Source organism: Octopus bimaculoides, chromosome 8 (assembly GCF_046866305.1).
Source record: "Octopus bimaculoides isolate indiv1 chromosome 8, ASM4686630v1, whole genome shotgun sequence".
NCBI lineage: Eukaryota > Metazoa > Mollusca > Cephalopoda > Octopoda > Octopodidae > Octopus > Octopus bimaculoides.
In genome coordinates, this window is record NC_142935.1 from 32,139,432 (window position 1) to 32,166,931 (window position 27,500).

At 41.2% G+C, this 27,500-nt stretch overlaps 1 protein-coding gene across 1 annotated transcript in view; it reads left to right on the forward strand.

Moving 5' to 3' along the window:
* LOC106882178 (low-density lipoprotein receptor-related protein 2-like) overlaps nt 1–27,500 on the forward strand; it is a 228,340-nt gene that overhangs the window by 179,292 nt on the left and 21,548 nt on the right. The window contains exons 61-67 of the mRNA XM_089356330.1: nt 1,582–1,752; nt 2,893–3,116; nt 13,462–13,704; nt 16,823–17,062; nt 18,940–19,065; nt 22,615–22,860; nt 25,483–25,605. Of these exons, the coding sequence (XP_089212456.1) occupies nt 1,582–1,752; nt 2,893–3,116; nt 13,462–13,704; nt 16,823–17,062; nt 18,940–19,065; nt 22,615–22,860; nt 25,483–25,605 (1,373 nt within the window). The remainder of the gene's footprint in view (nt 1–1,581; nt 1,753–2,892; nt 3,117–13,461; nt 13,705–16,822; nt 17,063–18,939; nt 19,066–22,614; nt 22,861–25,482; nt 25,606–27,500) is intronic.

Below are 27,500 nucleotides of genomic sequence, written 5' to 3' on the forward strand. Positions count from 1 at the left end.
GCCAAACCTTGTCAGTGAAATTGAATTGACAGAAACTATGTGAAAGCTAGAAGTAATGAGTTGTAAGACTCGTTACCACCGCAGACGAAATGTTTAGCAGCATAACAGAATTTCTTCTCACTCTTTCTGTTCTGAGTTCAGATCCCATTGAGGTCAACTTGGCTTTTCATCCCTTCTGGGTTAATAAATTAAAGTACCAGTCATATACTGGAGTCAATGTGAGTGAACCTTCATTTCTAAGTTTGAACCCTCCAATGGACTGGCATCCATTCACAGTTGATAGAATAAAGTACCATTCAAGTACTGGAGTCGATGTGACTTGAACCCTCCAATGGACTGACATCCCCTTCAGGGGGAAATGTTGTGATCTTGGTCGCTTATATGCTATGGAAATTGGGTAACCAGTCTTATCAGTCATAAGGTTCAAGGAAATCTTTTTAAAAAAATGCAACAGCTGATCAAACGGACGATATATATATTTCGGGTAACTTTTAGTGGTGCAGTTCTATATTTAAGAAATGAGGAATTATGTACAGCTGGGGGGTACATTAACTGAAATGTTGTGTTAACAAGAAACAAGGTGAGGACAAATATCTGTCAAATGTAAATAATGTAACTTTTAGTGGTGTCCACTCTTTAGCAAGTCCAGTTCTCTGATTTGAGAACTTAATACCTGCAGGTGTTTTCTTCCCTTCTCATCCCCTCCTCAAGAATTTTGGAAACCCTAGAAAAGCAGTTGACATCACCCTTAAAATTCTGTCATTAAATTTTAATGCCATTAAAAATAATTGGCTTCACCAGAAAGTTAATGATTTATATCTCTTCTGGAAGTGTGGTGAAGCTGGGGAGGAATATGAAGTCGGTCTTGGCAGCAAATAAACTCAGGAACTGGAGAGTTGGTGTTAAATGTTCAACTGACATCTTCACATGCACAATGAGTTATAATAGAAGTCCATTGATAGGAAGTGAGAGAAACCAGTTGAAAGGTTGCAGATCATCCTGTTCTTAGTACCAAGCCCAGGACACCAAACTCACAACAGCCTTGTCCACTTAGAGCCAGAAAATTTACTGATTAGTGTGTGGTTAGCTCAAAGTACTGAGCTTCATTTTTTCATCATCATCATCATCATCGTTATTATTACATTCCTTATTAGAGTGATGAATTAGTAAAATTGTTAGATAATTAGGAAGAATGTCTTGGGATATTTGTTCCAGTTCATTGCACTCAGAGTTCCAGAGCCACCAACTTCAACTTTACCTTTCATCCCTCTTTGATAGTTAAAAATCAAGTACTGGCATCAATATAATCTACTAACAGGGGAAGAGCTGGCAAAAAAAGTACCAGATGCATACTGGGAGTTGATCTAATTGACTGACCCCCTCCCCCAAAATTTCGGACCTTGTACCTAGAGTAGAAAAGAATATAATCAACTTGCACCCTGCCCTTCAAAACATCTGGCCCTGGACCAACGTTTGAAACTGTTATGCTCATCATTTTCATTAACATTTTTTTATCAATTTCATTTTCGTTATTCTCTTCCTCATCACTTTGTTAAATACAATTAATCATTCTTTTTAAAGGTACCTGTACTTTATCGATAATCCTTCAAAATCATGGATAGGAAGGATTGGCATGGATGGCTCAAACTATCAACGTTTGATCACAGATGGTCTTGGCTCCCCAACTGGTTTAACCATCGATTTTGAGAGTGAACGAATGTGGTGGGCAGATGCCCACTTTGATGCGATTGAGTAAGTATTCTTTGTTTGGAGTTTGCATTTTTTTTTTTCTTTCTGTAAAGTAGTGATTATTAAAATATTTATTTATTCCATTACCATGAGCAAATTTAGCACACAGGAACTGTATGGAAGCCCATTGTGTGTGTGTGTGTGTGTGTGTGTGTGTGTAAGGGCCTTAAAGTTAATTTAGCAAAAAACAAAATCTTAGTAAGTAGGAAAGCAGACAAGTCACAAATTTTCTCAGGTAGATGGCCCTGTTCAATAAGTAGAAGAGGTGTGAGTAGAAATTCCATAAGGTGTACTCAGTGTAAGTTATGGACACATAAGAGGTGCAACAATATCAGAGGAAGGTTAACAGGGAACCTATTTTTTGTGTGTGTTTGTGGAAGGTGCACAAGTACAGTAAACACGAGAAATGTACAGAAAATCCTGTCCATCAAATGCCTGTGGGGATACCTAGAATTAATTGATAGCTTCTGTTATCTAGGTAACCAAGTCAGTAGCAGAGTTGGATGCTCTGAGAGCAAGGCTGCTAGACTAAGAATAAGCTGGGCAAAGTTCAGACAGTTTCTACTTTTGTTGGTAACTAAAGGCCTCTCCCCCAGAGTGAAAGGAAGACTGTATGATACCTGTGTATGAACAGCTATACTATACTGCAATGAAATATGTGCTGTGGCCTCTGAGGACATGTGTAGGCTTGAAAAAATGAAGCTAAATATAACAGACGGATGTGTGTGTGTGTACATTGAGGTTACTAAACGTAGTGGTCAGATGTGGAGTGTCACCATATGTCAGATGCAGGATGATACAGCATAACAACAGCATTGAAGAGGAAAAGAAAAATGTCCGTCCTCCACCACTATTTGAGGTAGTGAGCTGTGTTCACAAAATTGTTAACAGCAGACAAAATGCCTTGTGGTATTTCTTCTGGTTCCTTATATTCTGAGTTCAAATTCTAATGAGGTTGGCTTTGTCTTTCATTTGCAGTGTCAGTAATAATAAGTACCGGGTGAGCCCTGGAGGTGGTGGGGTGTCAACGTAATTGTTTAACTGTCTTCTCTAAAATTGATGGCCTTCTACTATGACTCTTTGTCACTATACAACATTCCCACATGAAGCAGCCATTTGTTAATAATCATTTTGCTTTTGTAGATATGCCAATTTGGATGGTACTAACAGACAAACAGTAATGAAAGAGAACGTACCATTCATTCACTCACTTGCAGTGTTTGAAGACTGGATCTACTGGACAGACTTGAATCACCTGAGCATAGAAAAAGCACATAAATTCACTGGACGTAACCATACTATTCTGCGGAATATGACTCACCAACCAAGTAACCTTGTTGTGTTTCATTCATTACGACAAAAGCAATGTTAGTGTCTTATGGTATTTCCATGTTGCATGTTAATATGTTTTATCTTTCTTTTATCATATACTAGTTTCAGTCATTAGACTGTGGCCATGCTGGGGCACAACCTTGAAGAATTTTTAGTGGAATGAGTTGACTCTGGGACTTATTATTTTGAAGCCTGATACTTATTATGTTGGTATCTTTTGCTGAACCACTAAGTTATAGGCACATAAACACACCAGCACCGGTTGTCAAATAGTAGTGGAGGACGAACACAGTCAAAGAAATACATAGATATACATACATACCACAGGCTTCTTTTGGTTTCCGCCGGCCATATCCATTCACGAGATTTTGGTCAGACTGAGGCTATAGTAGAAGACACTTATTCAAGGTGTTACACAGTGGAACTGAACCTGGAACCATGTGGTTTGGAAGTAAGCTTCTTACCACAGCCATGCCTACACCTATATGCTTAAAATATAATCATTCATAGCTTCTTATACTTTGAATTCCAGCATTCATATCTTTTACAATGTAAGTAACATACACTTCTCACTGGTATGAAACAAGCTTCTTAAAGCGGAGGGGGAACTTTTGAAAAATTGTTTTGAACCAAAGGTAAAACGTCTGTCATGGTTACAAAAAGAATTTAAATCCCACAGATACCCTTGACCTTTTTCTATCCATGGGAATGTTTAATCCAATATTTAAATGTTATTATTTATAGAATTATCTACAGCAAGTTTAAACATGAAATATTTGTAACATTTATGGTATATATACAAGCACACATACACACTAGCATACACACACACACACACACACACACACACACAATTCGTTTCTTCGTTCTTTCCATTCAAATCCACTCATAAAACTTTAATCAACCCAAGACTATTGTAGAAGACATTTGTTCCCAACTTACCGAATGTCCCATGCAGAGGGATTGAACTGAAAAACCATAGGAATGCTTGTTTCTTATACGTTTATAACATATTATTTATATCATTTCTGCGAATTTACAGTATAAAGTTAACTTTATTAGTTTCTAGGGAAAACATGACTGCCCTCAATGAAGACATATGAACACACCATTTTCAATGACTTTCAAGAACAGGCTGTTCTGTTTGTTGTACCCCCTCCCCTCTGTCACAGATTGCAGGGAGTCTCTTTAGCAATATCTACTCCCGCTGCACAGCTTACAGGCACCCTGCTGAATCAAAACCTTTGTTACTTTGAGGGGAACATAAAACTGGACAGACTGTATTCTCTTCCAGTAAATATCCTTAGGTACTTTGTTTTTGCTCATACAGGGAACAGTTTCCTGGAAAATATGCGCTCATATAACATTGTCGTCATTGTCATAATCATCATCATCATCATCATCAACATCATTTAGCTTTCGTTTACCATTCTGGCAGCGCTTTGGACCGTTTTGATTGGAGTTGCACAGTTGGATGGATGCCCCAGGCTCCAGTTGTTTGCTTTTGGCATGGTTTCTACAGATACATTTCTTTTATTAGCCACACAGGGCTCAACGAAGATGGGACAAATACAATGTAGAGCTTTTCTTTTTGGGAGGGGGAAGGAAGGAAAAAAAAAAAAAAAAAAAAAAAAAATTGGTGGTGTCGATCAAAAGGGATCGTAGGAAGGGAAAAAGGGGCAGTTCGATCAAAAGGGATCGAAAAAAAAAGAAAAGGAAAGGCCGATCAATAGGGATCGTGTATCACACAGTAATGTTCTCGTGTAAAAAGAGGGGAGGACAGTTTAGGTTTAGCCGTGGAAGGAAAAGCCCACGGAAAAGACCACGGTAACCTTGGTCAATATTCTCATTGAAGAAACTATAACAGTAAGTGACTCTCTTTTGCCTTTTTGTTTTATTTTTATTTTTTCTTGTTCATAGGGTTATGCTCAAGATGGCTCCGTCGTTCACACGTGCCATCCTTGCTACATTCACCCATCTTTTTTTGAAGCATTCACTAGACAAGACTTCCCTTTCTACTCTCAACTTCCTCTTCAGGTGATACTTGAAGAAGTTGATGAGAGATTGCCCAGAGAGGAAAGTCTTTGTCTCTAGACCTTTCAGACGCGTCCACCATACACATTCTTTCGCCATAGCCACAAGTACGATGAAAATAGCTCTTCCTTCCCGTTTAAAGGAAGGAGGCGCGACAATATTCACGATAGACTCGGCTGATAGACCGACTCGTCCCACACGCGATAGCAGTTGTTCGACGTAAGCCCACAGCTCGGAAATGGTGGGACACTGTACGAGTGCGTGCAGAACGGTTTCGTCGCTCTGCCGGCATCTCGGACAGGTCGGCCCCGTGTTTCTCGAGCCATGCCTGTAGAGCTTATCTCGAACGGGTAGTGCTTCTCGATAGCACTGCCAGGCCAGGGATCTCTGGAAGTTGTCCATAGGTCCCGGCCCGAAGGTCGTCTTAAACAGGCGGGTCAGGTATTCCTCGTCGACGCCCAGGTTCGCCCCGAGATCGTCGTCGTACCTTCCCTCCACTAATCCACTATAGAATGCGTTAGTTGTGATGCAGTCGCTCAAGGTTGACCCGGGTTGTTGGAGTTGCCGAAGAGCAGCGCGACACTCGCGGTGCCATTCGCCCTTCCTCGGCCTCTTCTTGATCCACGACTGCAGTTCGGTCATGGAGACGAGCTGCGGGAAAGCGCGCCGCACAAACGGTGACCACACCTGTTCACTGCTGTCTACGTAGAGCCGGAGATGTCGCAGTCTCAGCGCGTGTCTGCGCATCATCAACCACGGCATGCCCAGTCCTCCTTTTAACGGGTGTTGGCAGCAAACGGATCGCCTAACCATCGGAACGCTTCCTTTCCACAAGAAGCGGAAGAGGATGCGCTCCAGTTTGGTGATGGTAGGGTCGGGACAAGGAACGACGGTCAGGCGGTAGTAGATGACGGACGCGATGTACGTGTTCGCCACCTCCGCCCGACCTTTCAGGGAAAGCTTCCTCTCGGCCCATTGCCGGGCTAGAGTGGCCACCCTTCTCGTTATCTCGTCCCAGTTCTTCTCCGTTTGGAGGTCTGGACCAAACCAGACCCCGAGCATCTCAACCGGACCGTCAGTCCAACGTCCCACGACGGAGGCGCTACTTGACGGCATGGGGTTGCTTCTCCAGGTGCCGAGCCGCAAGCCCACTGACTTATCCCGGTTGATTTTCGCTCCCGTTACCGCTTCGTAGTCTCTCAGTGTCTCGCCGACAAGCTCGATGTGCTTTTGGCTAGACACTATGACGGTGACGTCGTCCGCGTATGCCGACACGCTCGTCCCGCATCCCAACTCTCGCGGGATGCCCCTCAGCGTCGCCAGCTTCCGCAGTAGTGGCTCGAGAGTCAACACGTACAGAAGCGACGAGAGGGGGCATCCCTGACGGACCGAACGTGCAATGTCGAAGGGTCTTGATAGATGCCCATTGACGCGAACTACCGAACGGATGCCTCTGTACAAGGCAGCCATCCAGCCGCGGAAAATGGGACCGAAGCCGGCTGCTATGAGGACAGCCTCCAAGTATTGGTGGTCTACCCTATCGAAAGCTTTCGATTGATCTAAATTGATCAGGGCCCCACCCATGCCAGGTTCCTTAACTACCCTCTCTATGATGTAGCGCATCAGATGGAGGTTGTCATGGATGCTCCTGCCCGGCACCGCGCACGTTTGCGCCTTGCCGATCAGTTTCTCGATGACAAGCGCCAACCGCTTGGCTAACACCTTGGCCAAAATTTTCAAGTCTGCATTGAGCAGAGTGATGGGCCTAAAGTTATCTATGACGTCCCCCTTGTTTGGATCTTTCTTCAGCAGCGTTACGGTTCCTCGACTCACAAAACCGGGAATGCTCCCGTTTTGCTGCCAGTTGCAGTACACCGCCACCAAGACGTCTCCAAATAAGTCTGGCTTACAGTTGTAAAGCTCGTAGGGCAGACCATCCAAACCCGGAGATTTGTCCCTCGAGCATCCCGCCATCGCGTCCCTCACTTCCGCCGCCGTGATGGCACCTTCGCAGCACTCCGCTTCTCTTGCCGAGAGTCGTGGCAAGCTGTGCAGGTAGGCACTGAAGTCCACCCTGCGTTCTCGCTCGCCATTCGTCCCAAACAGTCGAGCAAAGTGCCGCTGAAAGGCCTCACACATTTTGCTTGGCTCGAGCAGTTCGCGCCCCTGTTCGTCCACCAGAGACCGAATGGTGGCTTTGTTGCCCTGTTGCGCCTCTGCCACCCGGGCCTCTCGTGCGGCTCCAACACCTTCGTTTCTTAGAGCACGCATCCTAGCCCTGACAACGCACCCTTCGTGTTTGGCGTTGAAGTGTTGGTCAAGGGCCAACCTCGCCGCCAAAACGTCGGATGCGATGCCACTTCTAATTGCCTCTTCTAGCTTCTTAACTAGTTCACCCTCTACTCTGTTTCTGTCTATGGCTAGTGCTTTGCTATACCTAACCGCTTCTGCTTTTATTGCTCTCTTGAGGGCAAACCACCATTTGTTATTGATGATGGCTCCTGTCAAAGCCCTCTTTACTAACGTGCTAATCCGGTCTCTGAAAACTGGTCTCGACGGGAAAGACGCGTTTAGTTTCCAGTAACCGGAGCCCTGCCTATGTGTCTTATCTAAGTCTAGCGTACACGTCACAAGTTTGTGATCCGTGTAGCTGACTATGTGAAATTGTGGACACCCTATGCTATCTCTATCTACTCTCCTACACAGTATTCTATCTAGATACGATCTCGACGACCCGATGCGGTTTGTCCATGTCCACATTGGCGCATTCGGGTAATCGAGTCGGTACCTGTCAGACAGTTGAAAGCGTCTGAGCAGGTCTTTGAGGCATTTGCATCCACGTCTATTCCTATCTCTGCCCACATAGTCTAGATGCGTGTCCAAGGTAGCATTCCAATCCCCCACTAAAAGTAAAGGACGAGACGTTCCTAGGAATACTTCTAGACGTCGAAAGAAATCCGGCCTACCTGTTAAAGGTGGTGCGTATACTGATATGAGTCGAAAAGCACACCCATCGCTGCCATCGACATCCAGAACAACCAATCTACCCTCCGGGTCTATGAATACTGTCTTTACTTCGAGATCCAGACTCTTGCGAAAGAGTACCGCCGTGCCACTACCGCCCATTCTCGGCAGACAGGGAGAAAAATAAATGTTAAACTGTCTGCCAAACATGGACGATAGGGCCCGCGGATCATGGAGTCTGGTCTCGCTTATGGCTATGATTTCTAGTTTATGTGACTTTATGTCATTTAGGAGGTACCCTTGTTTCCAAGGGGACCCCAAGCCACGCGCATTTACACAACCAATCTTGAGCATCATTTTGATTTGAGTGTTAAAGTTTTATAAAGAGAGTCACTTACCGTTTGAGAGTTTTTGTGTCTCCTCCTTCGGGTTTTCTTCGAGGAGATCACTATATAGTTTTTTCGCCAGGTATTTTTGGCATTTGCCAACTGCCTTTGGAAAAATAGATTTTAGTGTGTGGTGTAGGGTTGGTGTTATGTGTAGTATTTTGATGTGTTCTGGCGGTGTTGTGTATGGGTGGTTGCTGGTTTTTATGTCTTCGTTTGTTATGTTTGTTTTTGTGTTGATGTATTCCATCAACTCTGAGTTTTTTGTGTTGATGGCAGTGAGCATTGTGTGTGTACTTGCTTTTGGGGTTTTGTTGCTTGTGTTGTAGTTGTGTGTGCTTGTGTTGGTGTCTGGAGTGTTTTCGGGAGTTGTGTATCCCTGCTTTGTTTGTGTTTGCTTTTCTTTTCTTGCTCCTCTTCCTCCTTCCTTTCTGGGCTATTTGCCATTCCTCATTACTTTCATCTTCCGACGAAGGTTCTGAGGAATCGGAAGGGGGTAGGGGCAAATTGTGAGCGTCTGTGTGTGCTTGTGTGAGTGGTTGTGTTGCTGTTTTTGTTGGTGCTGATGGCTTGTTATTTGTGTGAGGTGTGTGTGATGTGGGGGAGGGGGAAACAGTCTTGGAATTTTCTTTCTTTTCCCCTGCTTCCTCACTTGTTGTTTTTGCAGATGCTGTTGTCTTCTCAGTTGCCAGTGTTGCTTGTGTTTCTCTTGTTTTGATTGTTGATGGTGGTGTTGGTAGTAGGGTTTTTTTTCCGGGTTTTGGTGGTTGCCCTTGTTGCTTTTTTTGGTTGGCGGCGGTTGGGCAACTGTCCTTGAGGTGTGCCTCGCTGCCGCATACATAACAACGTGGTCGCCTTCCTTCCACCACTACATATAACTTGTGGTCCTTTGCCAGTTGGATGTGTGTGGGGATCTTTTGGCACTCCTCTTCAGTGATGTGGAGGAGGACTTCGACTTTTTTTCCCCCTTCCCAGTTTTTCTCCTCTGCAGTAGCAATTTCTAATATATTTGCCTCCTCCATTTCGAGGCATATAGAACCTACTATCCACTGTGTTTCCACTTGTGAAGGGACATTCTTTACTGTCACCTTCGTCACTCTCTGTCCAAGATAACTCGGTATCATCACCAAGTCATCTGTGTGGAGAGAGAGTGTTGAAAATTCCTTCGCTAACTGTTCGCTCTTAAAGCGTACTAGGACCGTGGCAAATTTTCGTCCCCAAGTAACATGACTTTGAAAGGGCCATATCGGTTTGAGACAAATCTCAATTTTTTGGGTGGAGAAATTCTCCGGTCGCTTCGTTTTCTTGTTGATAAGTCTGTATGATATGTGCTTCTTGTTTGTATTTTCAATAATTGCTTTTGGTATGTGTATTTGTACAGTGTCACCTTCTTTCGTGAGAAGGGATTTTGTGTCATTGATTTGTTTTTGGGTGAATGTTAATATTGTTCTTTTTTCTTTCGTTGCATCGGCAAAATTTGTTTTTGTGATGCTGGCAGATATGTTGTTTGTGGCGTTTGTGGTGTTGTTTATCTTGTTCGTCTTGTAGTTGTTGATGGTGGTATTGACAGTGGTGTTGGTACTGCCGGGTTCAAAGGTGGTGGTAGTGGCGGCAGAGTTTGTCGAAGTAGTGGTGGTGTTGGTGTTGAAGGTCGGTGTCCTGTTGTTGTTGCTGTTGTTATTGTCACTGGTAGTAGCAGTGGTGAGGACAGTGGTCGTGTTAGCAAGGACATTTGTGTCGTTGTCGTTGTTGTTGCTGTTGTTGTTGTTGTCTTTGTCGTTGTTGTTGTTGTTGTCACTGGTGACGGTGGCAGGCAAGACTGCTGTAGCAGCAGAGTTTGTACACGTGATGGTGGTAGTGGTGGTGGTTGAGGCAGCAGCAGTTGACTCAGAATCATTGCTCTTCTTCATCACTTGTCTGCGTTCATGCGGAACGGCATTAAGTGTTTTCGCCTCTGGCATTAGGAGCGGGAAGTCGGCCTCGTTGAAAACCTTAGCCATATTCGTTTTAAAGAATATGGCTAGGAACGAGGAAGATATGTTTGAATTTTTGGAAATAAGGCTCTAAATAGAGCTATTTCCGATTTGAAAAATATATGTTCACGAAGTATTTTGTGTTATACACAACTTATACAAAATTTTAAAACAAAATAGGTCTTTTAAGAGGTGAAAAATGCAACTTACATGGGAGCCGATGTGTCTACCGTCCGTCCATGATGATAGATAGATATAGATAGATAGATATATAGATACATACATATATGTATACATACTTAAATACGTATGAACATACACACATATACATAAATACATACATATATACATACATATATACATACACACATACATACACATACATACACACACATACATGCATACATACATACATACATACATACACACACATACATATATACATACATAAATACTTATGCATACATATATACATACATAAATACTTACACATACATACACACACACACACACACACACACACATACATACATATATACATACATATATATATACATGCATAAATACATACACATACACATATATACGTACAGAGAGAGAGAGAAAGAGAAAGAGAGGGAAAGAGAGAGTGAAGATACATGTCATAGTGGTTAGAGTACTTGTCCCACGATCATAAGGGTGTAAGTTCAATTCCCAGTGATGTGTTGTGTCCTTGAGCAAGGCACTTTATTTCACAATGCTCCAGTTCTCAGCAGACAAAAAATGAGTGGTACCTGTAATTCAAAGGGGGGGGGGCAGCCTTGTCACATTCTGAGTCTTTCAGAATCCCCTTGAAAGCTATGCTAATCGTACATGCGTCTGTGGGGTTCTCAGCCACTTGCATGTTAATTTCCTGTGCAGAGTGTTCCAAGGATCAGCCCAACTGGAGCACTCCTCATCGTAGCCGACAGAGTGCCAGTTATGTTTATATATGTATATAGCAACAAACCTGGCTATGTGGTAAGAAGTTTGCTTCCCAACCACATGGTTTCAGGTTCTGTCCCACTGAATGGCACCTTGGTCAAGTAACTCCTACTATAGCCTCAGGCCAACAAAAGCTTTAGCAATGGATTTCATAAGAGGAAACTGAAAGAAGCTTGTTGTATATATGTATATGAATGCGTGTGTGTTTCTGTTTGTCTGTCCCGACCACCACCACCATTTGACAATCAATACTGCTTTATTCATGTCCTCATAACTTAGCAGTTGAGCCAAAGAGATTGATAGAGTAAACATCAGATTAAAAAAAATAAGTAATTACGCTGATTTGTTCAACTAAACCCACCAAAGTAGTGCCCCAGCTTGGCCACAGTCCAATGACTGAAACAAGTAAAAGGTAAAATATATATATATATACACATATGCACAGATGTGCACCTTGCTGCATACAGATGTGCACCCTGCTGCAATTTCACACAAACAAATATGACCGATGACTCCTCATATATATCACATTTGGGGTCAGTTTTCTAAACAGCTAGTTTACAAATGGTTGCTAAAAGGTTCCTGGCTTTAAGGGTATTGCAAAAGACCTGGCTGGAAGCCAAGCCTTCCAAGTTCTTTCTCAGGGCTTTGAAAGACTGAAGGACTGCTGTGTGAATCCGAGAAGGAAATATGTTGAATATTGTAATTAACTTATCCTCCTGTATTTTTTTTTTTACTCAATGCCAGGGACTTTTCCCCACTCCCTCAAAGAATAATAATGCTAATGTAAACCTATTGTGGAATAATTCCTAAAATTAAATTTCAAACATCTCTTTATGCCTTAATGTAAATGCAGGCAGGGCCAAAGCTTTCAGAGTGGTACTCAGCCAGGCCACGCTCGAAAACCGAAACCAGTAAGAGCTAAAAGTAAGAAATAGAAAATAAGGATTTCATCAATTACATAATTCAGTAGTCATCATCATCATCATCACCATTTAGCGTCTGTTGTCCATGCTGGCATGGGTTGGACGGTTTGACTAGGACTGGTAAGATGAGGGGCTTCACCAGACTCTAGCCTGATTTGGCATGATTTCTATGGCTGGATGCCCTTCCTGACACCAACCACTCCAAGAGTGTAAGGGGTGCTTTTATGTGCCACTGGCACGGGTGTCAGTTTGCATGCCACCAGTATCTGCATGAATGTGATTTCACTTGGTTTGATGGGTTTCCTTCTCAAGCATAGCATATTGCCAAAGGTCTTGATCATTTGTCTTGCCTCCATGAGGTCTTGATCATTTATATTGTCTTTATGAGGTCTTGGCCATTTGCCTTGCCTCCATGAAGTCTTGGCCATTTGCCTTGCCTCCATGAGGTCTTGCTCATTTGTCTTGCCTCCATGAAGTCTTACTCATTTATCTTGCCTCCATGAGCTCTTGGTCATTTGCCTTGCCTCCATGAAGTCTTGCTCATTTGTCTTGCCTCCATGAGGTCTTGCTCATTTGTCTTGTCTCCATGAGGTCTTGGCCAAATTGCCTTGTCTCCATGAGTATGTATATAAACTCAGCTGAGTTAGGCCAACAAATTAAAAAGCTTGAAGTATTCTCAGTTCACCACCAGTGACAAATTTATCTTTCATTCTTCCAGTTTAGATAAAATAAATTGCTCATTGGATAAGGAACAATTTGCACTGTGTGGGGGCCCAGCCTGTCAAAGAATAGACCCGACATTTCCTCTGCATGTCGTAAAAGGTGACTGAAAGAGATCAAGTTAGGGTTTGCACTCCATTCTCATAAAAACCCTCACCAGTGATCATTATCCAAACAGAGTCATGGGTTGGACGTTTGTCACCTGAGTGGTGCGAAGGAGTCATCCACCAGGAAGAGGGAATCACCAACAAAACAATAAATGAAGTGATGCACTGTTACATCACGTGGCCCCATACCAGCACTACCACCACCACCACCACTACTACTACTAAGAGTCTACTTAATCTATGATACACACATTTCAAATTTATAGTTTTGTGTCTCATCTTTATATTTCTTATTTGTTTATTACAGATAAAAATCCTTGCGGATCCAATAATGGTGGATGCAGCCACCTTTGTCTCCATTCACCACCTGATGACTATGTCTGTGCATGTCCAGACTTTTTTTTCTTGGATGCAGATAACAAGACATGCATTGCCAATTGCAGCACTTCTCAGTTCCGTTGTGGAAAGGGTGATGCACGATGTATTCCGTTCTATTATAGATGTGACCAAGTTGTTGACTGCCATGATGGCTCAGATGAATTAAACTGTCGTAAGAATATTAAAATAATAATCATGAAGAATATTAATCCTCAATAATTAATCCTCAACATCACCATCATCAATATCATCATTATCATCATCATCATCATCATTTAACATCCATTGTCTGTGGGTTGGACAGTCTGACCAGGGCTGGTAAGCTGAGGGGCTGCACCAGGCTCCAGTCTGATTTGGCATGGTTTCTATGGCTGGATGCCCTTCCTAATGCAAACCACTCTGAGAGTATAATAGGTGCTTTTTCGTGCCACCAGCATGGGTGCCAGTTGCGTGACACCAATATCTGCCACAATTATGAGTTTGCTTGGCTTGATGGGTCTTCTACTCAAGAGCAGCGTATTGCCAGAGGTTTCTCTCATTTGTCATTGTCCCCGTGAGGACCAGCACTTGAAAGGCGATTTTTACGTGCCACTGGTATCAGCCACATTACCTCCATAAGGCCCAATGCACAAAAGGTGCTTCTTATGTGCCACCGGCACAGGTACCAATTACATGACATCAGCCATGACTATGATTTCACTTGTCTTCCCCTGCACGGCATATCACCAAAGGTCTTGGTCACCAGTCAGAGCCTCTGTGAGGCCCAGTGTTTGAAGATCATGCTTCACCACTATATCCCATGTCTTCCTGGGTCTCCCTCTTCCACAGGTTCGCCCCACAGTTAAAGATCAACTTTCCTTTATGCATCTGCCCTCATTCATACATATCACATGACCATACCAGCGCAGCTGTCTCTCTTGCACACCACATCTGATGCCTTTTATGCCCAACTTTTCTCTCAAGATGCACACTGACATTGCACATCCAGTGAAGTGTACTGGCTTAATTTCTTTCAGGCCTACGCATGTCCTCAGCAGTTACAACCCATGTTTCACTGCTGTGTAGCATAGCTGTTCACACACAGGCATCATACAGTTGTGGGGCATAGGCAGAGGTGTTTGTTACTATGCTATTCTGAAAAACTAGTCTGAGCTTAAGTACCCTATCACATACCCTGACTACCTCAATCACCTTACTTACCCATTTCTCTGCTAGAAGTGTGCCAACACCTCCTCCCCCATTACAGTTGCCCTCCCAGAAGAGTTTATACCAATGCCTTTTGCCTGTGAGGAAGCTGGCTGAAGCGACTCTCCACTGAACTTCTTGGATACAGCACACATCAACATGTTTCCTTTCAAGCATCTCAACAATCTCCCCAGACTTAGCTTTCAATGGGCCAACATTGACCATACTGAGTCTGACTGAATGTAAAGGGAAACCAGGGGGTAATGTGGAGAAGAGGAACTGCAGCTTTCGGCATCTGAAAAGAAGGTTGTAATGAGCATTTGCCACCAAACGTGTCATAGCAGTTGTTCTCTCATTATTCCACCATCAATTAATTTACGATATGCATAAAACATATTAAAATAATAATTATAACGTTTTACATCCATTTTAGCTAACAGTGATTTTATGTGTGTGTGTGTGTGTGTGTGTGTGTGTGTGTGTGTGTGTGTGTGTGTGTGTGTGTGTGTGTGTGTGAATGGGTTGTTTATGCTTTTTATGCATGTTTCATTAAATACATCATTGTATTCAAATTTAACATCTTTCTTTAGCTTTTAACGGTTGAAAACAATGGATTCCTTCACAGTCTCTTTTCTGGAGAATTAAACTGAATGTATTTGGCATTTGTGTTGCTTCTTATGTAATGATTGAATTTATGAAGCCTTTCCTGCCAAAGTTTACAGCTTGGTGCCCTTCCTAATGCCAACCACTTTACAGAGAGAGTCGGATGCTTTTTTTTTGTGACTCAAGCACCAGTGGGTTCCCGAACTAACTTACAAGATAAAGACTCCTCCGCTGGTGGGAGTGGCACTGAAGGGAGTGGCAGGTTTGTGCCAATTGATGAAAAGTTAAAAGAATAATAGGGGGATAGTGATAGGTGTCACTATCTGTAGAAGAGATACAAAGATACCCCAGCTGGAAGGGACAGGAGAGAAAGACAGAGATGGAGAAATTGAGAGAGGTTGTTGTGGATATGTGTCAGGACATACCCTATAACCTTATGTATGTATAATATATATATATATATATATATGTGTGTGTGTGTGTGTGTGTTCTCATATAATGATATCTCCACAATGTATTTGTGAGATAAACATGTAATCGTTACCAAAATAGCAAAGATTTCTCCCCAAAGGTCTATAGTAGATTCCTTATGGATCGATCTCTTTGGTTATATATCAAAAATTTAAATGAGAGTTTTGACGCTAATATCCATTATTATTGAAGTTTATTACCTATGTCAACATTTCTGTATAAGGTTAGATTTAACTGTCAATTCAAGTTAAATAAGTAAATAAGTAAATATATATATATATGTATATGTATGTATGTATGTGTATGTATATATATATATATATATATGTATGTATGTATGTATATATATATATATATATATATATATACTATATATATATGTATGTATGTATATATATATATATATATATATATATATATATATATACTATATATATATGTATGTATGTATGTATGTATGTATGTATATATATATATATATATATATACACTATATATATATGTATGTATATATATATATATATATATATATATACACTATATATATATGTATGTATATATATATATATATATATATATATATACATACATATATATACTATATATATATACATAGTGTATGAGAAAAAGGAACCAGAGAAACTGACATATAGACATCAATTCATTAGAACATAATCCGATTCTAAACAATATCAAACTCAATTTCACCTACAATTATTTCCTTACACAATTAATTTAAGAAATTAAATTAAATTAAATCATATATCAATTTCTCTGTTTTCTTTCTCCCATACATAAAAAATAGTATACCCATAACCATCAATGTGAAGCTAACATGTTTTGTTCTTCACTGATGTACTCGATAAAACCAGGGAACTTGGATGCTGACATCCTTTTAAGAGGATTTATATCCTTCATTTAATTAGAATATTTATAGAGAGAGAGTGAGAGAGGGTGGGTTGATAGATACACACGCACACACTTAGATATGTTTATGTGTAGTATTTTTCTATATATGGCTTTTATTTTAGCGGAATCCACATGTCAGCCACACACTTTTACCTGCAACAATCGAAACTGCACATATTTCTACCAGATATGTGATTCAAAAGATGATTGTGGTGATGGATCTGATGAATATAGGTGTGACGAAAATCACTGTGCCCCCTGGTTATTTCGGTGCAATAGTGGCTACTGTGTGTACCGTTCCTGGCAGTGTGATGGTATCAATGACTGCTTGGATAATTCAGATGAAGACATAGCCCTTTGTGGTGAGAATATTTTCATTGTTCCTTCAAATAAATTATTTGCCCTTTTATCTTGCTAGATTTCCATTTCATTTAAACCCTTAATATTCAGAGAACTCTGTCAAATGTAAAGCCTATTTATTCAAATAGTTTTGTTTTAATCACAGACAATCTCTTAGTTTTAACATTTCAATGATGTGATTGTTTATTTTTAGAATGATGTTGTAGGGTAAGTGTTTGAACATAAAGTAGGTTACATATTAGGACCACAAATAGTCAATTGAAATGCTAAAGGGTTGAATGTTCATTTTTTTTTTTTCCTGGATTCCTTAATTTGGCATCACAGATTTTTTTTCTTTTTTACCTTCTTTTACTTATTTAAGCCATAGGATTGCAGCCAGCCTGTGGCTCTGCCTTGTATGGTTTAGTCAAACAAATTGACTTTTTTTCCAAGCGTTGGTGTTTATTCCATCAGCTTCACATAATCACATTACAATTATTAGTTCATCATTTGACATGTTTGCATTCTGCACTTGATTCAATTTTTGCCCCACAGACCAATATTATTAGGAGTATAGAATGAAAGCTCAGTCTAAAAAACTTAATTCATTTCTGAATTACAATGGTAAGAGTTCCAGTTGATTCAATCAACGGAACAGTCTGCTCATGAAAGTAACATGCAAGTGGCTGAGCACTCCACAGACACGTATACCCTTAACGCAGTTTTCAGGGAGATCCAACATGACACAAGAATATGACAAGGCTGGCCCTTTGAATTTTTCCCAGCTGAGTGGACTAGAGCAACATGTAATAAAGTGTCTTGCTCAAGGACACACTGTACCTTTGGGGATCGAACTCACAGTCATGAGCTGAATACCCTAACCACTAAACCATTGCACCATCACTGGAAATGGTGTCCTACCATGGAATGGTTGGGAAAAGTGTTTCATGTGAGTTTTGAAGTGTGAACAAGATGCAAAAGCTGTGATGAAAGAAAGGCTGACGAGTGGAATCAACAGGGCCAGAGTGGAAATAGTAGCATGCTTTCTATTGTCTCAAGGAGCAGCTTTAGAGTGTAAGGGTCTGTACCCTCATCATCAGCATCATCACCATCATTGTTTAACGTCCATTTTCCCATGCTGGCATGAGTTGGATGGTTTAACCAAACCTGGTAAGGCCAAGGGCCACACCTGGTTCCATTGTCTGTCCTGGCATGGTTTCTACCCTGTGAATGAATAAATCTTTGCCGTTATAGGGACAGGCATGGCTGCGTGGTAAGAACTTTGTTTCCCAGTAGCTGTATAGCACTTGGGCAAGTGTCTTCTATTATATCCTTGGGCCAAACAAAGCTTTATGAGTGGATTTAGTAGACAGAAACTGAAAGAAGCCCATGGTACATCCATACACACACACATATATATATATATATATATATATATATATATATATATATATACACACACACACACACACCCGCAGGGTGTAACAGGTAAATTAAGACCATTTAAATATTTTTATTATAATTGGTATAACTTGGAAAAATCAAACCCTGTAAATTTTATGTTTATGCCAATTTATTATGGAGTGTTTGACATTTATTTCAGTTAAATTTGACCTCCATTCCCATTCTTTACAAAATGGTACACATGCCTTAACTACTTCTTCCTGCCATTTACTTTGCAGGGTAAGTGTAAGAGGCCAAATCTGGATAGTTTGGATCTAAAAGTGGTAGAATATTTTGGCCAGATATGGCCAGTTTGAATACAAAACAGTTAATATGTGCAAGGGGACCCTGCAATGCTGATCCCATATTTGTAGCTATAGAAATTACAACAATAATATTTCCTATATTTTCTATAATATTGCTGAAAATGGAAACTTTCTGATTTCTCTGAATCCAGCTCAAAGATCATGTGGAGTCCATGAATTTACCTGTGATAATGGATATTGTGTTCCTGAGCATGACAAATGTGATTATGAGAATGACTGTTTTGATGGTTCTGATGAAAGTCCTGAACTGAACTGTGGTAAGTAGACTAAACCTAAACATGGCAATTTATTTTGCCAATTCTCTTTTTTCTTTCTTAACTGTTTGGATGATGAGTTGTAATTGATTAGATGAGATGCAATTAATTAGCACATTTAGATTGTTGATAATCTGGTCATCAACAGTTGTAAAAATAAGTAAAAATCTTTATAGCCAAATACCATGGCTGCATGGTTAGAAGCTTGCTTTCCAATTATTTGGTCCTGGGTTCAGTCCCACTGCATGGTACCTTGGGCAAGTGTCTTCTGTTGTAGCTGCAGGCTTACCAAAACCTTGTAAATAGATTTGGTAGGCAGAAACTGAAAGAAGCCGGTTGTATATCTGTGTGTGTGTGCATGCATGCATGCAACTGTGCATGCATTCGTGCATGCATTCATGTGTGAGTGTATGTGTGCATGCAAGTCTGCATGCGTGCGTGTATACCCTTGCCTTGACATCATGTGTTGTTGTAAACAAACATCCCCATCATACAAGTGGGATTATTATTTATGTCCTGTCTTCCAACGTAAACCATGTCTGGTTTTGGGAAAATATTTACCTTACTTGGAAACAGGTGAGAGTTGGTGACAGGAAGAGTATCCTGCCATAAAAAAATCTGCTTCAACAAAATTCCATCTGATCCATGTAAGCATGGAAAAGTGGCTGATAAATGATGAGGATGATGATATCTGCGAGATTTCTGCGGGACAACCTGTTGAAAGCCACCGACCAGATTTGTGGGTGGTGTAAGGTCCCCTCCTGACCCAGAGTAACGTGGTGGTGGAACAAGGAGGTAGACAGGGCTATTAGACAAAAGAAACAGGCTTGGAAGGACTGGAAGAACGGTGGTAGCAGGGAATTGTACCAATGTGCCAGAAGGGAGGCTAGGCAACAGGTTTATTTAGCCAGAGGGGAAGCAGATAAGAAAAGATTTGCCAATGTTCTGTGCCGTGAGGACCAAAGACTCGAGGTATTTCGTGTTGCAAGACAGTGTAGGAGAGAGAATAGTGATGTTGTAGGAGAGAAATGTGTTTGCATGGATGATGGTACACTTGCACTAAATGAGGATGCAAAGAAAGAGGTCTTGAATGCCACTACGATAGATTGCTTAATAAAGAGAATGAATGGGAGGAAGAGAGCCTGCCGTATGTCGACCCAATAAAGGGACCAGCTATCCAAGTTGATAGTACCAGGGTAGATAAAGCAATTAAGAATATGAAGACCGGGAAAGCCCCCGGCCCATCAGGAATCACTGCAGAGATGCTCAAAATATCTGGCAGTGTTGGCTATAGCCTAGTCACCCGTATTACGAACCAGGTGATACACGAAGGAGTCATACCCAATGACTGGTGTAGCAGCATCATAGTCAACTGCTACAAAGGTAAAGGTGACGCTTTAGATACAAATAATTACAGAGGCATCAAGCTGTTAGATCAGGTTATGAAAGTTACAGAGAAGGTCATAGCCCAACTAATTAGGGAGCGAATCAATTTAGATGAGATGCAGTTTGGGTTCGTGCCAGGTAAAAGCACTACAGATGCCTTATTTCTAGTGAGACAGCTGCAGGAGAAATAACTAGCTAAGGATAAACCTCTGTAACTGGCTTTCGTTGACATGGAGAAAGCCTTTGACAGGGTCCCCCGATCCCTTATCTGGTGGTCAATGAGGAAACTTGGGATAGAAGAATGGTTAGTGAGAGCTGTGCGAGCCATGTACAGAGATGCTGCCAGTAAGGTGAGGGTTGGAAATGAGTACAGCAATGAATTCCGGGTAGAGGTAGGGGTCCACCAAAGTTCCGTCCTCAGCCCCCTCTTATTTATCATAGTCCTCCAGGCAATCACAGAGGAGTTCAAGACAGGTTGCCCCTGGGAGCTCCTCTATGCTGATGACCTTGCCCTAATTGCAGAGTCACTATCAGAACTAGAGGAGAAGTTTCAGGTGTGGAAGCAAGGTCTAGAATTGAAGGGCCTTAGAGTCAACCTAGCTAAAACCAAAATCCTAATAAGTAGGAAGGTAGATAAAACACAAACCCCTTCAGGTAGATGGCCCTGCTCAGTATGTAGAAAAGGAGTAGGTAGTAACTCTATAAGATGTACCCGGTGCAAGCTATGGACACATAAGAGGTGCAGCAACATCAAAGGCAGGTTAACTAGCAAGTTAGTTTTTGTTTGTGGCAGATGTTCAGGTGCAATAAAGACTGTAAACAAACAGGAAACAACTTCTATCTCATTCCAGGGTGAAAAACTAGAGGTAGTCGATAGCTTCCGCTATCTGGGCGACCAAGTTAGTAGTGGAGGTGGGTGCGCTGAAAGTGTAGCTGCTAGAATAAGAATAGCCTGGGCAAAGTTTAGAGAGCTCTTACCCCTGCTGGCGACAAAGGGACTCTCACTCAGAGTAAAAGGCAGACTGTATGACACATGCATACGAACAGCCATGCTACATGGCAGTGAAACATGGGCTGTAACTGCTGAGGACATACGTAAGCTCGCAAGGAATGAAGCCAGTATGCTCCGTTGGATGTGTAATGTCAATGTGAATACCCGTCAGAGTGTAAGTATCTTGAGAGAAAAGCTGAACATTAGAAGCATCAGTTGTGGTGTGCAAGAGAGACGATTGCGCTGGTATGGACATGTGGTGAGAATGGATGAGGATAGCTGCGTGAAAAAGTGCCACACCCTAACAGTTGAGGGAACCCGTGGAAAGGGTAGGCCCAGGAAGACCTGGGCTGAGGTGGTGAGGCAAGACCTTCGTACATTGGGCCTCACCGAGGCGATGACTACTGACCGAGACCTTTGGAAATGTGCTGTGCGTGAGAAGACCCGGCAAGCCAAGTAAGATCGTTGCCAGTGCCCCTGAACTGGCTCTTGTGCGGGTGGCACATGAGATGCACCATTTTGAGCGTGACCGTTGCCAGTACCGCCTGACTGGCTCCCGTAGGATTTTCGAGTGAGATCGTTGCCAGTGCCCCTGGACTGGCTTGTGCGGGTGGCACATAAAAGACACCATTTCGAGCGTGGCCGTTTTCGTGCGGGTGACACGTAAAAGCACCCACTACACTCTCTGAGTGGTTGGCATTAGGAAGGGCATCCAGCTGTAGAAACTCTGCCAAATTAGATTGGAGCCTGGTGTTGCCATCCGGTTTCACCAGTCCTCAGTCAAATCGTCCAACCCATACTAGCATGGAAAGCGGACGTTAAATGATGATGATGATGATGATGATCTTGATGAAGGCAGCAAACTGACAGAATCATCAGCTCACTGGCCAAAAGGATTTGCAGCATTTCTTCCAACTCGTTGCATTCTAAGTTCAAATTCTGCTGGGGTTGACTTCACTTTTCATCCTTTCTGGGTTGATAAAATAAATACCAGTTGCATACTGGGGTCGATGCAATCAACTTGTCCCCTCCCCTGAAATTTCTGGCCTTGTGCCGAAATTGGAAACCAATGCTGATCTTGGTGGAAAGAAGAGTGTATTTTGCATGGAGTTTTTTTTTTTATGGTATATTTAATGCTTTTTAATGTTATGAACATTTTTTCATTTAATTTACAGCTAATCAAACATGTCCTGAGACTTCGTTCCAATGTGAAACTAACTATCGATGTATACCTCTCACATATGTCTGTGATGGTTACGATAGTTGTGGTGACAATTCTGATGAAAAACTGAGCAACTGCAAAAAATGTAATGAAACCAAGGAATTCAAATGTAAAAACAATGTCTGCATTCCAAAAACCTGGGTTTGTGATTCTAAAGCTGACTGTCGAGATCGTTCTGATGAAGACCCCAGCTATTGTAGTATGAAACTTTTTGTTACTTTGAATACTTTAGTTTATCATCATCATCATCATCATCATTATCATTGTTATTATTATTATTATTATTATTATTATTATTATTATTATTATTATTATTATTATTACTAAAGGCTGTGAGTTGGCAGAATCATAAGCACACCGGGCAAAATGCTTAGCACTCTCTGCTGCTACATTCTGAGTTCAAATTCTGCTGACGTCGACTTTACCTTTCATTCTTTCAGGGTCGATAAATTAAGTACCAGTTGAGTACTGGGATCGCTGTAAATGACTATCCCTCTCACCCACCCCCCAGTTTCAGGCTTTGTGCCTGTAGTGGAAAGGATTATCATTATTATTATTATCATTATTACTATTATTATTTAGGCGGCAAGCTGACAGAATAATTAGCAAGCTGGACAAAATACTTGGCGGTATTTCACCCGTTGCTATGATCTGAGTTCAAATTCCACTGAGGTCAGCTTTGCTTTTTATCCTTTCAGGGTCGATAAATTAAGTACCAGTGAACACTGGGGGGTCAATGTAATCAACTTATCCCCCCTCCCTCAAAATGGCTGCTCCTGTGGCAAAATTTGAAACCATTATTATTATCATTATTATTATTATTATTATTATTATTATTATTATTAATATTATTATTATTATTAAGGTGGTAAGCTAGCAGAGTTGTTAGCATGCAGGGCAAAATGCTTAATGACATTTTGTCCATCTTCACATTCTGAGTTCAAATTCCACTGAAGTCAGCTTTGCCTTTCATTCTTCTGGTGTCAATAAAACAAGTACCACTCATACACTGGGGATCAATATAAACCTGCTCCATGAACTTGCTGGCCTTGTGCCAAAATGTGAAACCAATATTTTTACTGTTAATGTAGTGAGCTAGCAGAATCATTGGCATGCCAAGCAAGATGTCGCAAAACATTTTGCTTGTCTTTACATTCTAAGTTCAAATTTTGCCATGGTCATCTTTGCCTTTCATCCTTTCAGGATCAATAGAATAAGTACCAGTCATGCCTTGGGGTCGATGTAATTGTCTAACACCTTCCCCTGGAATTGCTGACCTTGTGCCAAGATTTGAAATGAATATTATTATTATTATTATTAAGGCAGCGAGATAACAGAATTGTTAGAATGCTGAGAAAAATGCGTTAAGCCAGGATTTGAAACCAATACAGGTCATCATCGACTTATGACCATAATTGGTCCTGACTGACCAGTCGTAAGTCAATTTGGATATAAGTCGGCCTATAGGCCTACATAGCTTTGTTTTATATTTTTACATTCTTAAGGTACATTCTCAGGTAAAAGTCACACACAGCCTTCTGTATTATACTATTATACTGGCGTTAGTCAAAAATTTCAGAGTCTCAAGCAGTCGTCTTATAAAGAAATACGAGGTTGTCTCGGTGTCTCTGTGACAGGATAGTCAGCCAACAGAATGGCAATCAATAACCAAACCTAGGGGAAGCATTTGTTAGCAGGGGGGGGGGGGGATAGAAAGTGGAGGCAGAGGTGGAAGAGGAGGAGGAGGAGGAGGAGATGACTAATTAATTGCTGAGCAAGACTAAAATGCAGGGAAATAAATTAACACACAATAACAAAGAACAGAAAAAAATCTGATGTCTAACCATTTGCCAGTTATTGACAGAACAATCATAGAAGGTCAATTATTTTGGATTGTTTCACATCTTCCATAATAGAATGCAGAATTCTCCATAAGAAATCTACATCCACTCTGTTGCTAACGACAACAAGTGTTCCAGTTGACCCAACCGATGGAACAGCCTGCTCATGAAATTAACATTCAAGTGGCTGAGTACTCCACAGCCATGCATACCCTTAACATAGTTCTCAGGGAGATTCACTGTGACAAGTCTGGCTCTTTGGATTACAAGGACAAATCATTTTTGCTAGGTGAGTTGACTGGCGTAATGTGAAATAAAGTGTCTTGATCAAGGACACAGTATACTGTCAGGAATTGAACTCGTGACCTTGTGGTCGTGAGCTGAATACCCTAAGCACTAAGGCTTGAACTACCACATGAGAAATGTATAACTGTAGATATACACTTTAGTATATAAAATCTATATGTTTAGTTATCCTGTATTGTTGGATGATTAGAATTTATTGGCAACAATCATTAGTATAGCAGGCAAAATGCTTTGTCGTATTTTCTCTGTCCCTACATTGTCAGTTCAAATTCCACCAAGGCTGACTTTGCCTTTCATCCTTTCAGGGTCAATAAAATAAGCATTTGTTGAGTATTGGGGGCCAATATAATTGAATGAAATATTATTGGATAAGAGTATAAAAACTGCATCCCTCTGCCAAGCCATATCAAGCCAATGTGACAAAGTAGGCTCATCAAACTAATATCATTTCAAACTCAGTTTCACAGCCTCCACGTCAGACTGTGGATGGTGGAGAGAACATGTTGAGGCCTTTGTTCTGCAATGCTCTGAACATAGGCAGTTGAATCCTATCCAATCCAGTTATAGAACAGAAAATAGGCTTTTGATTACCATAGATTGTAACGGTTGAGCCTTCATTTTTACCTTCTTTCTGTTTTCTTTATCTCACTTTTTCTCTTCTATCAAAACTCTAGAAAACAAATATCGTGATTGTACTGAAGCTGAATTTCGCTGTGACAATCAAAGATGCGTCCTAAACAAGTGGCGATGTAACCAATATGACGATTGTGGTGATGGATCTGATGAAACTAACTGTGGTAAGTTTTGGCTTTTCTCTTTTTAGCTTTTTATTAATCTGGTGGAAGAGCAATGGCCATGGATTTCCCAGGTTCTCTAAAACTGATGCCGTCAATACAGTTAATGTTCCACTGGAACAATTGCAGATGGTGGCTGGTAAAATGTGGCGGATGAGAAAAATGAAATCTGGAAAGTTAGTGTTCCCGTGAGAAAGGGCCGATTGAAATAACTGGTGTCAAGTATAGAATGACCAAAGTAGGAGGAGTGATGAGCAAGGAAGGAGTGTCTTAATGGAGATACAATGCAATCGACCAGATCTGAGGAACAGAGGCCACTGTAGAAGTGATAGAAAATTTATCACTCCTTGGGCATACCTAATGGTATGCCCCTTGGTAGCACTGCTAAGCTAAGTATTTCTGGAAGTTATTCATAATAGTTCCCGACTCAGAAATCCTCCTAAACAGACCAGCCAGTTTGTCCTCTCCAGTTGCTAGGGCTTCCCTGATAATGTCACACTCTTACCCACTTGTCATCCTCTTTATGTTACAAAAGCATACGTTCCAACAGCATTGTTTATCTGAGCAGTGAGTGCCAGATGATAAGGTGCCCAATCTTGGAATTTTCTTGATGCTGTACTGCAGCTCCCAAGTGTAAAATGTGCCTTATAAAAAGAAGACCACGCCCATTCATCAATGAGGAAATTATACAAATGGTGCAGCCTCAGCATGTGTCTGCGCATTAACAGCCACATATGTTGAGCCTGCCTTCCAAAGTAGAAGAGCCCCCAGTTGCTGTTTAACTTTTGCTCAGTGCACAACCCAGCTTGAATTTGTCATTTCTTTTATTGAGTTTCCTACTTGAAAAATAGTTTTGGTTTACAAACATTTTGGATGACAAACAGCCTTCAGGAATAAGTTAAATTCGTAAACCAAGGTTCCACTGTCTATGAAAAATTCTTAATTGATTCTCTAATAGAAATGGAGGGCAGAAATAGTTAAATGCACATTAAAATGCCTTTCAGACTTTACATTATGAAAAGGTTCATTTCTTTCATATCAGTGCTTTCCAAAATTATCTTGTTGCAGGAATCCAAGATGAATTTCTTAGGGATTATAAGCAGACTCCATCCAAGTAAATTTAATGAAACAGAAGTTGCTTTAGAGAAAGTATTTATTCACATGATAAACAAAGCTTATAGTAAAATATTGCTTGGAAAATAGTGAATGCAATTTTTTTTATTAATTTTTATGAAATTTTATTAAAAAGAATCTTATTTTCTGGCCCCGTAGAATTTGGTCTTGGAAACCCAAGAGTTTTTCATGAAACTCTGGGACTTTTTTTGGAACCTAATTTAGGAAGAACTGCTTTATATTATGAAAATGTTTGAGAAGGTGTCTGGCTTAATGGCTAGAATATTCTGCTGACAGTCGTTGTGAGTTCAATTCCTGATGGCACATTGTGTCCTTGAGCAAGGACCTTTATTTCTACTTGCTGCTCCAGTTCACTCAGCTGGCAAAAATGAGTTGTACCTGTAATTCAAAGGGGACAGCCTTGTCACATACATTGCATCGTGCTGAATCTCCCTGAGAACTATGTGAAGGGCACATGTCTCTGTGGAATACTCAGCCACTTGCATGATAATTTCACAAGCAGACCATTCTGCTGATCAGAATCAACTTGAATGCTAGTCATCATAACCTATGGAGAGTCAGGCCTTTCAAGGCTAGTAAAATGGTAGAGCTTATTCCAATAAACATTTAGCCTTTCTTGAAATTTACAAGACATTATTATTATCGTTGGTTACTGGTAGAGGTGCTAGCATGCTGGGCAAACTGCTTGGCATCCTTTTGTCCATCCATGCACTCTGAGTTCCAGTTCCACAAAGGATGAGTTTGCATTTCATCCTTTTGGGGTC